The sequence below is a fragment of the Mastomys coucha genome, unplaced genomic scaffold (assembly GCF_008632895.1).
Source record: "Mastomys coucha isolate ucsf_1 unplaced genomic scaffold, UCSF_Mcou_1 pScaffold22, whole genome shotgun sequence".
In the NCBI taxonomy this organism is placed as follows: Eukaryota; Metazoa; Chordata; class Mammalia; order Rodentia; family Muridae; genus Mastomys; species Mastomys coucha.
In genome coordinates this window covers 262,531,737-262,547,779 of record NW_022196905.1, presented here as the reverse complement: position 1 = coordinate 262,547,779, position 16,043 = coordinate 262,531,737, and the positions used below count along the sequence as shown (strand labels likewise).

Genomic DNA, 16,043 nt, shown 5'->3' with positions numbered 1-16,043 from the left:
CAAAACTGAAGTTAGGAAGTAGCAACAAAATATTTATGGTTGGGGTCACCACAACATGAACTGTATTAGAAGGTCCTAGGATTAGGAAAGGTAGAGAACCACTGTTTTTAAGAGTATAAAATGAAAGTGCAAACTGGACCCAGAATAGAAGCCTTTCAGGAGCTAGCTGGTTTCCATCCGCTGGTGACATCTCTCTTCCACTTTCACTGGTGCCAGAGGACTTCTTCCAGAAAGATACCTCAGGGTGGTGGTGGCGCATGCCTTTAATCCCAGCACTTGGGAGGCAGAGGCAGGCAAATTTCTGAGTTCGAGGCCAGCTTGGTGTCTACAGAGTGAGTTCTAGGACAGCCAGAGCTATACAGAGAAACCCTGTCTCGAAAAAAAAAAAAATTATTCAGAAGGATACTTCAAACAGCATCATGCTGATCTATCATGAAGTGGTGCAAGCCTTTAATTCCAGCACTTGGAAGGCAAAGGGAGGGTGACCTCTGAGTTCAGGCCAGCCAGGGCTACAGAGTGAGGCCCTGTCTTTAAAATAAGCAAGACAACAGAGAGGAACAGGCAGCAGTGGCAGCTGGGATATAGTGGGCCTCCCTCCACAACATGGGGCCTTCTGGGGCTTGAAGATAAACTGAGGCAACACTCAGGGTTGTTTGGTTTGGATTTAAAGTGGCCCCAAAGAGGCTGGGCATAGTGACTCATACCTGTGATCCTGGCATTGGGGAGGTAGGGGCAGGAGGGGCAAAAGTCCAAAGCCAGGTTGGAAAACACTTGAGTTTGAGTTGAGGCTGCATAGCACGAAGAGTTTCTGACTGGAGAAGAGGAACCCCGAAAGCTCCAGGCAAAATGATCATTGGGGTGTCTTACTGTGAATTCTGACTCTTGCAGGCCTGCTAGGAAACCTATGTTTGTCCTGCTGCTCCCAGCTGATTAGGGCGTTTCCAGCTAAGGGAGAGAGATAGGGAAAGCTGACAGTGTGGCGGATGATATTTCAGGAAAGATACCTCAAGTTATCAGGCACTGCCACGTTGAAAATTAACTAGGTTTGTGTGTGATGTATGAGTCGACTGTATCTTTGAAGTAAAGATCTTTCCGAACTAAAATGTGAGCAGCTTTCTCAGGCTCAGCATCTGTTGGTCCCTCCGTCATTACTGAGCAATAAATTCTCGGCACGTTTTGACTTCATGTTTGCATGAGTCAGTGATGCCCTGCTAACTTTTCCAAAACTTAATTTAGCTAAAGAACTGTGTCAGCGTTTTTATTTCCTTTGGGTTTTTTTTTTTTTTTTTTTTTTTTTTTTTTTTTTTTTTGGTTTATTTTTGTTTTGTTTGCACATGGGCTTTTTTGGGTTTTTTGTTTATTTGTTTGTTTGCTTGCTTTTGTTTTTTGTTTTTTGTCAAACAAGATCTCTCTGTGCAGCTCAGCCTAGCCTGGAACTCAGGCTGGGGTTGAACACACAGCAGTCTTCTGGTCCCAGTACTGTAGTTGTGAGCTTCCACACCCAGCTCCTAGTGTAATGTTAAACACAGTCCTGTGTATACCAACCTCCCTCCTCTGTTCTCAGTTGTAACACAATTGCCTGAAGTTAAGATGCTGACTTTAAACAAAGAAGTGTACACTTTATCGCATCTATTCACAGGCTCGAGGGTGCACAGCTGCAATTCCAATAGTTGGGAGGCAGTGGCCGGAGAGTCACTGTGAGTCTGAGGACAGCCTGAGCTTACATAGGGAGTCCAGGGCAGCCTGGACTATACAAGGAGATACTGTCAAAAAAACAAAAACAGAAACAATAACTACATAGAGACATTCTGCCAAAAACAACAAAAAACCAACAGTGACACCATGTCTCAACAGACTACCACAATCCCCACTAAACAACCCACCACCACAACAGCCATGTGTCCATCAAGCTTATTCTCAGGTAGTTTTCATATATTGTCGATTTTTTTTATTTTGTCGATTTTTTTAAAAAAATAAGAGTGGTGTTGCTCTTCCCCTCCCTCTCGCCACCTCTCTCCCCCTCTTGTCCTTTTCCTTTCCCTGTCCCCCCATCTCCCTTCCTCTCTCTCCCTCTCTTCTTTCTCCTTTTTTCCCTTCTTTCTCTGTGCTTGAACCCTTTCTCTCTTTCTCTCTTCCCCCACCCCCTTCCCTCTCCATGGTGACTTCCCTGGCCTTGGTCCTTGGGACCAAGTGAACTCATCTGAAAGCCACTTCCCAATAAGCCTGCCTTTAATCTATTCTAATCTGTCTTGAACTGGCTCATTTCACCAGTGGAACAATAACCTACCCTATCCCCTCTGAACACCAGGTATGCACTATACTCACCAACGGCCGATTGTTTAATCATGCAAGGCTGTGTAATGACACCTTAATAAATTGTCCCAAAATGATGGGATTTGAGGAGTTCTGGGGCTGTGCCCTACATTGGGTAAGGCATGGAATTTCTAGCTGACCACAGGCCCTTCCCTTGCCTCTCTTTCATTTGGACTCCTGGATGTATACTTCAGGGCTGCGACTAGGACTTAGTTGGTAGGTCTTTTGCCGAGTATGAATGAGGCATTGAATTCCATCCCCAGCAACACACACACACACACACACACACACACACACACACACGAAAAAAAGAGTGGTGTTGGTTTGTCAGAGTTTTGCAGATTTTATGGAAATAGTTGGGGCTGGAGAGATGGCTTAGTGGTTAAGAGCACCGACTGCTCTTCCGAAGGTCCTGAGTTCAAATCCCAGCAACCACATGGTGGCTCACAACCATCCTTAACAAGATCTGATGCCCTCTTCTGGAGTGTCTGAAGACAGCTACAGTGTACTAACATATAATAAATAAATAAATCTTTCAAAAAAATAGTCATTATTTTCCATTCAATGTATTAAGATGATATATTAATGCATTTCCAAATATCCAGCCTCTTATTCCAGGATCGAATTATGTGTGATAACTAACGTTATCCGATTCCCTGGAGCTGCAGTTACAAGCAGTTGTGAACTACCTGATGTGAATTCTGGGAACTCAAGAGCAGCAGGGTCTTTAAAAACAACAACAACAAACAAACCAAAAACAAAATAGCATTTCACTTGTCACTTTGGCTATCCTGGAACTCATTATGTAGACCAGGCTGGCCTTGAACTCACACAGATCTTCCCACCTCTGCCTCCCTGGTCCTGGGATTAAAGGGATGTGCCATTATACCCATCGAATGTGCCATCTATGTAGCTCTGAATAATTCTTGTATGTGAATCTAACCCTAGCCTCTTAAAAACAAAACTTACAAAAACGCTGCACCTGAGTATTGTGATCCTGTAGAAGTAGGTATGCTGTCTTATTGCTTTTCTTTATTGTTGCTTTGCCACTGTTGTTACTCTTCTGAGACATAGTCTCACTGTGTAGACTGAGCTGGCCTTGAACTCACAGAGCTCTGCCTGAGTGCTCGGAGTGCTGAGATCAAAGGCCGGTGGCACCATGCCTGGCTTTTGTTTTTGAGACAGGGTCCCATTCTGTAGCTCAGACTGGGCTGACATTCACAACAGTTCTCCATTCTCAGCCTCCCAAGTGTGAGCTGCTGGAACCAGCTCATTTATGCATGTATGTTGAGACATGGTCTTGCTATAGGGCCCCAATTGGTTTCAAACTCATGTGCTTGGGCAGTCCTTCCAATTCTGCCTCTCAAGCAGTTGGGGTGACAGGTGTATGTTGTTTTTCAAGTAAGTCAGCTAGGTTTGACATAAGGATGTACCACAGACTAAATGTCTTATAAAGGCTTTTGTCTCAGAAGTCTGGCATACAGCATCACAGCGGTAGTCTTCCATGTCTCTTCACAGCTTTACGTGGCTTGCTGGCAGCCGGTTTCCCCTTAGCTTGCAGCTGCATAACCATCTTGGCTGTTACTGTCGAAAGGCGAGGACAGGCAGGTTGACGACTAGTGAGCGCCACTCCTCCATGTTCCGGCTATCTTTAAAGTTATTTATTTTGTGTATATGTGTACACTGTAGTTGTCTTCAGACACACCACAAGAAAGAATTGGAACCTATTACAGATAGTTACGAGCCACCATGTGGCTGCTGGGAACTGAACTCTGGAAGAGCAGTCAGTGTTCTTAACCCCTGAGTCATCTCTCCAGCCCTCCTATTTGTTTCATCTTAAGTTAAACCACATCTGCAATCCCCAGGTTCCTGACTGGGAGTTAGCTTTTCAACAGAGCCATTTGAAGGGACCAAATTTCAACCCTTCTGAGGAATGGTAAGACTAAAAGAAAGAAAGAAAGAAAGAAAGAAAGAAAGAAAGAAAGAAAGAAAGAAAGGAAGGAAGGAAGGAAGGAAGGAAGGAAGGAAGGAAGGAAGGAAGGAAGAAAGGAAGGAAGGAAGGAAAAAAGAAAGGAAGGAAGAAAGAAAAGACTACCAAAGCCAGCAATGCTACCATGGACTCTGCTGTCCTGTCTGCCTGAGACACTGCTGAGGTAAGGCTCCAGCTGCAGCACTTTCAGAGAGCAGTGTGAACCCAGAAGCTTCAAAGCAATTTCTTTTTTTTTTTTCTATTTTTTTTTTTCTGGTTTTTCAAGACAGGGTTTCTCTGTGTAGCCCTGGCTGTCCTGGAACTCACTCTGTAAACCAGGCTGGCCTCAAACTCAGAAATCCACCTGCCTCTGCCTCCCGAGTGCTGGGATTAAAGGTGTGCGTCACCACCAACCACCTCTCAAAGCAATTTCTAAAATGTTTCTACTAGAGTGGGTCCCATGGCTTTGTGGCCACTCGCCACTCACTGCATGATTTGTCTCCAGGCATTATTGCGACACTCAAGAGCCACAGTAGAAGCCATGAGTCTGATCAAAGATCCCCCATCAGTTCCTGGACTGCAAGCCAAGGCATTTTTACTTCTACTCCTGTGGTACACTATATAGTTGTTCCCCTGTCCTCTGAATGCATCCAGCCCAGCAGGTAAAACTGCCCTCAAGTTCTGCTATCCATCACTTTAGAATTCAATACCCATGAACCACTAAGCCAAAACTCCTCCTGGCCAGTCATGGCTCTACTTGGAGCCCTTCCCATCTTAGGGGCAGGATGTGAACTTCCATTGATCCCAGCACTGCCAAGCCTTTCTCTGTCTTGCTTGGGGACTCTGTACTATTTTGTTTGTCTGTTTTGCTTCTATCAAGTCAGGGTCTCACTATGTAGCTGTCTGGCTTGAAACACGATGTATAAACTAGGCTGGCCTTGAACTCACAGAAACCCTCCAACCCTAACCTTGAGCGCTAGGGGACTCTGTACTGTTAACTCACCCACTTCTAAGGAGCCTGCTTCTTTCCTTGCCAGCATACTTTAGAGAGAATGTCTTGCAGTTCTATAGAGGCCAAGAAAATTGTCCTATGTGCTGGGATAATCCATGTCCTTCATTCCTTCCATCCTTCCACAGGGTCTCATCGTTCAAGTCTAAGATTTCTTTGTGGGGATAATTATTTTCAGGTTATTTCTCTGGTTTTTAATTTTTTTGTTCGTTTGGTAGTTTTTTCTTCATTATATCTTTATTATCTACTTATTTGTGTGTGTATGTGTGTGTGTGTGTGTGTGTGTACTTGTGTGGGTGTGAGTATACCTTAGCATAGGTCAAAGAGCAAGCTGTTAGAGTCAGTCTTCTCCTTGCCCCTGTGGGTTCTGGGGACCCCAGCTCAGGCTCAGCAGCACACACTTTTGTTTACCAAGCCATTTCAATGGTCTTCATTTCGATCTTTGTTTTTGAGATGGGGGTCTTGCTATGTGTCTAGGTAGCCTACCATTTTCTATGTGGCCAGATTGGCTTTGAACTCATGGTAATCTTCCTCGTTCAACCTCCAGGGTGGCGGTACCTGTAATCCCTGAACCCGGAAGACAGAAGCAGGAAGATCACTCAGCAAGACCCTTACCCCAAACAAAACAAAACCAACAATAACAAAACAAACAAACAAACAGGAAAACCCCAACAACAGAAACCCTTGGAGAGTTCAGTTGTGTGTAATCAGTAACTCCTGTTTTCTCTTGAGTCTGGTCCCAGAGGGTACTGAGAGGACCAGGATAGGAGAGCAGAGATGACAGCTCCTCACTTCTGGCCCTCACAGCAGCAAGTATGTTCTAGAAATGGGGAAAGAGAAGAGGAGGAGGCTAAGATTTGGCTTAAAGTGGTTAATTGCAGGATGAAGAGATGGTTCAGTGGTTAAGAGCACTGGCTGCTACTGCAGACATCCCAGGTTCAGATCCCAGCGTCTATGTCCTCACCGCTTGTAACTCCAGTTCTAGAAGACCCTCCACCCTACCTGGGTGCATGCAGTGCACAGGCATACGTACAGGCAAAATACGCATACACATGAAATAATAGTAATTTTCAGAAAGTAGTTACTCTTGCCAGACTGGAGGACATTCATTCCTTTTTTTTTTCTTTTTTCTTTTTTTTTTAAAGATTTATTTATTATTATATCTAAGTACACTGTAGCTGTCTTCAGACACACCAGAAGAGGACATTAGATCTCATTACAGATGGTTGTGAGCCACCATGTGGTTGCTGGGATTTGAACTCAGGACCTTCGGAAGAACAGTTAGTGCTCTTAACCGCTGAGCCATCTCTCCAGCCCCGGACATTCATTCCTTAATGCTGTTCAGCTGGGGTCTAAGAGGAAGGAGCAAGAAAGTGCTCGTGGAACGTGGGAAGGAACCTGGGTCGTGCTGAGGTGTCGCCCATGCTGTGCCTCATTGGGGTTTAGAATTCCTCCACTGATGGCAAGAAAACTCAAGTCTTCTCGGGCCTCAGGGCTGGATTTTAAAGATGGACATGCCTGCTTCCCACATCTCCACCTCGTAACTTCACCAGTAGGTGAGGCCCTTGTGTGAGTGTGAAAACATACAATGATGCTGAAATCTCAGGAGCCAGACAAATATGGAAGATTCTTCTATTCATATTATTATTTTATTGGGCTTTTTGAGATAGGTTTGTTTTTTTTCTGTGTAGCCCTGGCTATCCTGAGACTCTCTATGTAGACCAGGCTGGCCTGGAACTCAAAGAGATCCACATCTACCTGCCTCCGCCTCCTGGGTGCTGGAATTAAAGGGGTGCTCAATGTCTGTGCCAAACATGGGGATTTTCTAAGAGGAAAACAAAACAGAACAGAAAGCAGATAAATAAACTACAACCAGCGGCTAACTGCTTGGTTTTTCTCTCACTCTCTTTTTGTTGTTGTTTTCTTTATCTGTCTGAACTCAGGTGACTTGGTGCTCTTTCCACTCCCTATTTTAATAAATGACTTTTCCAGGGTTGGGACTGGGGTAAAGAGAGGAAGAATCCTGCAAATTCGGAGACTTATGCATTAGAAAGTCTGATGTTTTGTTCCTTGACATCCCCCCCCCCCCCCCCCCGTTCGTGTTGGGTTTTAGGAATGTATTGAACTAAAATACTGATGTTGAGGTTGTTTTGCGACCCTCCCTCCTCACCCCCCCTTTTTGTTAAAAAACCAAAACGAAACAAAACAAAACAAAAAACGGGCTCACTATGTATGTAGCTCAGGCTGTCCTGGAACTCAATATGTAGACCAGGATGGCCTCGAACTCAGATATCTGCCTGTCTCTGCCTCTCATGTGCTGGGATTAAAAGCATGCGCCCGACTGAATTCATACTTATTTAAGCAGTGGCTCACTTGCACTTCGTTCCGCTCGAGTGAACTATCTAGGAGTCCACAAACTCTCCCCTTCCTCAACCCAGGCCTCCATAGGATACTCTTGGCCCGCCGTCGGTCTCATTAAGACCACTGCTCGCGGGACCACTTCTACTCTCCGGGCCTCTGCGGCACCTCCTACATTGCACAGTCCTCCAAGATGAGGAGACTCCTCGGTCCGCCGACCACATCAAGGCGTCATCACCCAAAGGTTTCAAGAGCGATCAGTAATCTGCGACCCGAGTGCCGCGCGTGCGCACTCCGCCAGTGACCGGCGAGAGAAAGGGCTCGGACGCTCCCAGGTTCACAAGCCGCTGAAGACTCAGGAGCGCGAAAAAGCTTCCGCGTGCGGCTCGCGGGCGCAGGCGCTGGCGACAGCATCCCAGACAAGGCTTTGCCGGGGAGCTACCGGCTGGTCGCCGCCCAGGGGTGGACCCAGCGCGGCGGAAGGCGCGGCCCGGGCGCCCGCCCGATGGGGCGGGAGGGGCGGGCCGCTGCTGCGTCCCCGCCCTGTGCTCGGGCCGGGCCGGGAGGGTCCCGGGGCGTGCGGCCGTGCCGGCTGGTGAGACTGTCCGGGCAGACGCAGCGCCATGCGCGCCCCTCCTGCCAGGGCTCTGCTGCTGATTCCGCGCCGGGGCCCTGCCTTGCGAGCGTGGGCCCCGGCGGTCTCCTCTCGGACATGGCTGGCTTCAGAATGGACCCCGCTCGTACGCCCGTGGACTTCTCTGATCCATGAGTCGAGCCCGGGCCTCCGTTTTCCCGCGCCCTTATCCGGGCTGTCTGGTGGCGTGGGACGGTGGGCCACCTCCTCCGGGGCCCGCAGGTGCTGGGTGCTGGCAGGACTCCGCGCCGCGCATCCCCTGTTCTCCAGGTTCCAGGGAGCAGCGGCCACCGGTGTGCGAGACCTTGGGAACGACTCGCGGCGGCGGCCCGCGGCAACCAGGCACTCAGAAGTATGGAAGCTTCTGGGGCTGATGCGCCCCGAACGCGGGAGGCTGTCAGGTAAGAACCTGGGGGTACTAGTGGGTCAGTGGGCAGCGGTTGGGCCCCGGCCTGGCCTCGGCCTTGACAAGGGTGATCAGATCTGCTGACACCTGTTGGAAGGCTATGGATGCCTTTTTCCCAGCTGGCTGGCGTTCCCCATCTAAGCCTGTTACCAGAATATTTAAATTGGTCCCCATCAGCTTGTCGTCAGCCTCTGCTTTGGGGCATTCTCGGAATAGGTTAGAGTTTCCTGGTTTAAGAAAACAAAACAAAACAAAACAAAACACCAGAAGTCTTGCCAAAACCATGTCTACTTTGTATTATACATTTATAATAATGATGATGATGATTTGTATTATACATTTATAATAATGATGATGATGATAGTAGTAATAATAATAATAATAATAATAATAGTAAAACATCGTTAGGGTTACACAGTGTCAAGCAACCACCAAAATTTCACAGAATGAAACCGACCACTGTGAACACTGTGAACTCCGTGCTGGCTGTCACCTCCCGAAGAGGTGATTTGATCAGGACCAGGCATTGGCCACAGCCTAAAAGAACTAGACAGTAACTCAGCCAGATAGACAAATGGCTTTTAAAAAGAAAGCAGACTTGATTGGGTCTAAGTGACAATGTTCTGTAACTCCCCCATGTCTGGCAGTCATTGCAGGCAAGACTGGTTGGAGCAGAAAACACACTGTGATCTAGAGCCCTATATCTCCACTCCTTCTGTGAATATGGATTGTGCCCTCCTCCTGTGGATTACCTTGGGAAGCTGGCATGGAGTCCTGCGCCTGCTGGGAATCCCTACTTAGCAGGCAGAGAATCCCTACTTAGCAGGCAGAGAAATATTTGGATCAGAGATGAAATGGGATAGGCATGAGGGTTTTGCAAAAGGAAAGACTTTGCCATACAACTCTTGAAATAGGCAGGACCTTTTAAGTAGGTTGTTGAGTCCCTTGCTGTATAAATTACTCTCTTTGGGGGCGATTGCGCATGGAGCAGGTTGCCCATGGAGCGAGGGCACAGGGATCTGTCATCTATGAGAATCAGGAAGTTGTTGTGACCTTAGTAAAAAAGACAGATTTTATAATACTTGTTGTTGACTTTGATGGAAAAAGTCCTTTTCTTCTTGGCTGCCTTGAAAGCTTTCTTCCTCTGTGTTTTCTATAATTTCTTTAAATGAATTATTTACTTTCATCATATGAGTATTTATTTTGTTTTATTTTATTATGTGCACTGATGTTTTGCCTGCATGTATGTCTGTGTGAGGATGTCAGAGCCCCTGAACTGGAGTTACATACAGTTGTGAGCTGTCATGTGAGTAGTAGGAATTGAACCCTGAACCCTGGGTCCCCTGGAGAGCAGCCAGTACTCTTAACTACTGGATCATCTCTCCAGCCCCCTTCTCTGTGTTTTATTGAGACAGGTGTAATGTAGTCCAGGCTAGCCTCAAATTCACTATGTAGCTGAGGATGTCCTTGAACTCCTGATCCTCTTGTCCATCTCCCAAGTGCTGGAATTATAAGTGTGAGCCTCCAAACCCAGGTTTAAAAGATATCTGTGGGGCCGAGCAGTGGGGACGCATGCCTTTAATCCCAGCACGTGGGAGGCAGAGGCAGGTGGATTTCTGAGTTCGAGGCCAGACTGGTCTACAGAGTGAGTTCCAGGACAGCCAGAGCTACACAGAGAAACCCTGTCTCGAAAAACAAAACAAAACAAAAAAAAAACCAACAACAACAAAAAAGCTATCCGTGGGGGGAGGAGGGCACAGGGAGGAGCAGACAGGCGGAGCATGGAGACCCTAGGCATCTGAGCATGCGCAGGCTGTTGATGGGGAACCTAGGCTGCTTCTGAAACTTCAGATCTCAAAGTTATGGGGAATCAAGCTTTGCTGATGCCACCTCGCCCTTCTTTGTCTGTCTGTGCCTGTCATGTCTGTGAACTGTCCCCTGGCCCTACTTGTCCTGCCCTGCCAGCATGCTGTGGAGTCTGCGTTAAATAAGCAGAACTGGCTTCTATCATCCGTGCTGTCAGTCTGCCTCACTGAACCATCAGATGTGTGGCCTGAGGGACAGGCTTACTGCTGCTGACATTAAGGGTCTTGTTCTGTAGTCCAGGCAAGCCTCCAGCTTGAGATCTCTTGCCTCAACCTCCCAGGTGCTGGGAATTCTTAAGGCTTCCTATGTAAGTAATAAATATATTCTGTCTTCAGGAAGGCTGAAGAAGTGCTCTTAGATAGCTTGTATTTTCTTCAGAAGTCATGGTAAAGCCAGTCTGGGTGTTGGCACTGGTGGAAGTAAAAGGAAGTGGTGGCACCGTTAATTTGTAATAGATCATGCTAAGGGTTGGCACATCTCTGAAATGCTGGGGAACAGAGCCATTGAGTAGGTTTGCGTCTGTCTATCTGGTTCTTGAGACAGGAGATCACTTTATAGCTCAAACTGACCACAAACTCACAGCATTATTCCCTCATCATAGCAGAAGCCACCATGCCTGTCATCATTTCTTTAAAGATCCCCCAAAGCAGATAACTCTCTCTCTTTCTCTCTCTCTCTCCCTTTCTTTCCCTCCCTTCCTCTTTCTCTCTCTCCCTCCTCTCTCCTTCACCCTCTTCCCCCCACTCTTTCTTTCCTTCTCCACACTCATTTTTTGAGACATTCCTCTGCATAGCCCTGACTGTTTTGGAATTCACTCTGTAGACCAGGCTGGCTCCAAACTCAAGAGATCTACCTGCCTCTGCCTCCTGAGTGCTGGGACTAAAGGCGTGCGCCATTGCCCCATCATCCTGGCTTCGGATGTTAGTTTTCTAGCTTTAGAGAAAATACACAACCCAAGACTGAGGGTTGTGTTTCAGTATTAACCCTTCCTTGCCTCTTCAGCAGTTTGTTCCCCAGAAGACTTTAAAGTTATAGATCCAAAACTTGGAAAGCAGGGCCTCCTATTGGAGATGTCTGCAGATGCTCACCCAGAGCAGAAGCCGCATGGTCACTCTTCTTGGCCACCCACTCCTTCAGGATTTCAGCTATCTTGGTATCACCAAGTCTGCAGCGCTACCCAGAGCCTTTCAGCACTAAGTGTCACTCTTATCACTTGGGTCACCAGGAGCCTCAGAAGGTGCTGAGCCCAGAGCCATCAGGAACGTGCACAGAGCAGACGGGGTGCTTACACAGGTTTCCTGTGTGTTTGGCAGATAGCAGGCCAGCGCTTAGCTCTCCCAGTGAACAGCGGCCCCAGATGAGACGATAGCTAGAGTGCCAGGTCTCCTGGCTCACAGGGCGGGCTCCTAGCTACACTATCATTGTACTGTATTCCCTTCACGAGTACAGATATGCAAGATTCAGGTCGGCTGCCCTCCTGTTTCCTGGTAAGGGCTGATGATGCACAATAATGACTGTTCTTAAAAGCTGATGCCTGCCTGGAACTGGCAGAGCTTCTGGCTGACCTTTGTACATATGTCTGTGGAGGGACCATAGTTAAGTACAGCAGGAAAGGAAAGGATGGGACCGCCTTCAGCTGCTGCTTCCTGATCCCCAGACAGAGCATTGGTCCCCCAGGACAGGCCTGAAGGACAAGAGGCACAGCCTGTGATGTGGGGCTACTCCAGAGATCTGATGGTCTCCGGAACCTACTTCTTGTTTGGCCCTCAGCCCCCATCCTCACTTCCTTCCCTCAGCTTAGAGTCGATCCCCTTCATCTCCCTCTGTCCTCTTCCCTGTTCCCTGTCATATCCACATCATCTCTGAAAACATCTCCCTGTCCCTGCAGATTCCAGCATGCCTGCAAACGGCTCTCCCCTCTGAAGAAGCTGCCTTTTTGTCTTTTTCCTCTCAGTCCCTGGTCTCTAAGACAGGACGGCTCTGTTACCTCCAGACTCAACCAATGCACAGGTCGTTTCTGAAGTGACAGCTACCAGGCGCTGTGCCAGATGCCTTCTGTGTGTAATCTGTTCAAGGCAGCTCCAGGAGAAGGTTCTGTTGTTGTCGTCTGTTTATTGTAGGAAATTTTGAGGCACAGAGGAGTTGAGTAACTTGTATTAGGTCAGACATGTTGGTGGCAGAGCTGGGTTTTGGTCCTGTTTGTCTTCTCTTTAGAAGCTTTCCTGACCCTCCTCAGCCTCGGACCTCCCAGACCTGGTGCAGACCTGAGGCTATCTGCATTCACTGTTTCTGACCCCTCTGACCTCTCTGACCACCAGGACTGAGTTGTATAAGGACAACGGGCACTGAGAGTATCAGCCTGGAAACAGCTGTAAAAGCCGCTGGCGCTAGCAGATGCTGCACTGGGCTGTGCAAGGAAGATGGAGAATTTCAGGTTACTATGCTGTGCCCAGTGAGGTCTAGGATAGCCCCATATGGCAGAACCTTGATCTGGAGAAGCCAGATGGCAAAAACCCATTTTATTTACATTCAAATTGTAATACAAAGGGGTAACAACAGTAAAATGACCCAGAGGTTGGGATACAACAGCTCAGTTGGCAGAGAGGTTAGCCTGGCACACACAAAGCCCGGAGCTTGATCCCAGCACTGCATAAAGCCTGGCATGTTGGCACACACCTCTAATCCTGGCATTCTAGAGCAGGAGGTAGAGGCAGAAGAACTGCTGTCCTTGGCTGCATAGTCACTTAGAGGTTATCCTAGGCTATGTGAGGCCATGTCTCAAAATTCAATAAGCAAATTGGGACTGAAGAGGGTAGTCAATGATTAAGGGTGTGCATTGCCCTCCAGAGGACCAGGGTTCAATTCCCAGCACCCATGTCAGGCAGCTTACAACCACTTAAATTCCAGCTCTGAGGGAATCTGATACCTCTGATCTCTGAAAACACCCCCACACTCATGTATACACAGGATTAAAAATAAATCAATTGGCTGGGCAGTGGTAACATACACCTTTAATCCCAGCACTCAGGAGGCAGAGGCAGGCACATCTCTAAGTTTGATACAGAGTGAGTTCTAGAACATCCAGAACTGCAGAGAGACCCTGCCTCACATAAACAAAACAAAATAGTAAAATAAAAGTCTAAGTGATGTGCAGAGATAACATTTAATTGGGGCTGGTGTATAGTTTTGAGTGTTAGCCCAGAAACATGGTGCACCACCCAGCGGGGATTGGTTTTAATGCTTTGAATTAATCCGGTCCCCAAAATCAGAAATCTTCGAGTCCAAACACTGAAGGTCCTTGTCCCCAATTGTTTTTTGATCGATCAATAAAACACCAACGGCCAATGGCTGGACGGGTCGACTGAGGCAGGACCTTTGGATCTGCAAGGGCTGGAAACTGGAAGGAAGGAGGGAATCCCCATGACTCCGTGGGGATGAAGGGGATGTAAGCTCGCCAGTCCCAATGGCCACTTTCCCGAGTGGGACTGGGGTGCCAGGGGAGGTTTAGGAGCTTTAGGAGTACCAGGGGAGTGTTTGCTAGCAGGGGGAGGGTTACGAGTGCCCAGCCTTTGAGCTAGTCACAGCATGTCAAAAATTAACTGGCATGTGTATGTGTATGTGTCTGTCTGTCTGTCATTCATTCTCGAATCCAGATTGCTCCTGGTTGGGTGTGCATGTGTGACCCACCGGAAGCCAAAGCAGTATAGCTAAATTTGCTGCTACATTAGAATTGTTTTTAAATAATAGAATAAATTAATAAATAAGTATATGGACTATACTTGGGTGAGTTTAGATTTAGAGCCAACTAGCCTCTTTTTTTATTTTTTTTCCAGACAGAATCTCACTATATAACCAATGGCTGGCCTGGAACTGGCTGGGTAGACCAGGCTGGCCTTGAACTTGCCTTTTGAGGGGTGGAATTCCAGGTGTGCTTCACCACAGCAGGTTTTCCCCTCATCTTTGTATGGGTATCATTACAGCATGGGAACTCAGGTGGAACCAGGGTTATATAGTTCACAACATGCAGATTCTTCATGTGATTTAGAAAACTAGAGAGCCAGAGGCATAATAGTTCATACCTGTAACCCCAGCACTCCAAAGGCAGAGGCAGGAAGATCACTGCAAGTTTGAGGCCAGCTGTCTTCATAGTGTGTTCCAGGAATGCCTGTAATCCTTTGTCTTAGTTCAGGTTTTATAGCTGCAAAGAAACACCATGACCAACACAACTCTCATAAAGTCAAACATTTAATTGGGACTGGCTTACAGGCTCAGAGGTTCAGTCCATTATCATCATGGTGGGAAGCATGGCATCATGTAGGCAGATATGGTGCAGGAGGAACCAAGAGTTCTACATTTTTCTTAATGTTATTTATTTAATGCATATGAGTACACTGTAGCTGTCTTGAGACACACCAGAATAGAGCATCCGATCCCATTACAGATGGTTGTGAGCTACCATGTGGTTGCTGGGAGTCGAACGAGCAATCAGTGCTCTTAATCACTGAGCCATTTCTCCAGCGCCCAAGAGTTCTACATCTTGATCCGAAGGCAGCCAGAGAAAGACTCTTCTTCAGCCAGCCTCAAGGAAACTCTTCTGCACTGGGCAGAGCTTGAGCACTAGGAGACCTCAAAACCCACCTACACAGTGACACACTTCCTCCAACAAGGCCACACCTCCTAACAGTGCCACTTCCCAAGGGCCAAGCATTTTCAGCTGGGAGCACCACATCCCAGCCCTCGGGTGACAGAAGACAGTAGGGTCTCTGCAAGTTCAATCTGTGCATGCTCTATATATGAGTTCCAGACTAGCCAGAGTTGTATAGCAAGACCATGTCTCAAGAAAGAAAACAAGAAGGGGTAGGGGAAAGGAAAGGAAACTGGAGGAGAGCCCGGCCTTTGGGAAGGGTTCTTCCTGATCGTCAGCCGTCAGCCACCGGCTGAGTTATGTGGGACCACTGTGAAGCCACTCTCCCTGTCCTGTCACTGTCCCTTGGGAGCATGCTGCTTTACATTGAAAGGGCAATGTTTCTGTCCTGGTTCACATTATCCAGTTAGATTGAGATTATGGGTTATGTTGTTTTGTTTTTTCTTAAGATATGTAGCTAAGGATGACCTCAAACTCCACAGATATCAGAGGAGAACCTTGAGCTCTTGCTACTCCTCCGCCTACCTCTGAGTGTCTGGTGGGACTGTGGGTACGCAGGTGTGACAATGCACCCAGTTTACGATTATGGAATTTTTCTATTTTTCATTGATTTTTTTTTTTTGAGACGGTTTCTCTGTGTAGTCCTGGCTGTCCTGGAACTCACTCTGTAGACCATACTGGTCTCAAACTCAGAAATCCACCTGCCTCTGCTTCCCAGGTGCTGGGACTAAAGGCTTGTGTCACCACTGCCCTGCTGATTTTTTTTTTTTTTACTTAAAAAAAGCCCAGGACCGGATGGGTTTAGTGCAGAGTTTTATCAAACCTTCAAAGAAGACCTAATAC

General features: G+C 47.4%; 1 protein-coding gene across 1 annotated transcript in view; it reads left to right on the top strand.

Moving 5' to 3' along the window:
• The first annotated feature begins 8,188 nt into the window (after window positions 1–8,188).
• The window catches only part of Abcb10 (ATP binding cassette subfamily B member 10), a 36,187-nt gene continuing 28,332 nt past the window's right edge, over window positions 8,189–16,043 (top strand). The window contains exon 1 of the mRNA XM_031341762.1: window positions 8,189–8,684. Within this exon, the coding sequence (XP_031197622.1) occupies window positions 8,273–8,684 (412 nt within the window). The 5' untranslated portion in view covers window positions 8,189–8,272. The remainder of the gene's footprint in view (window positions 8,685–16,043) is intronic.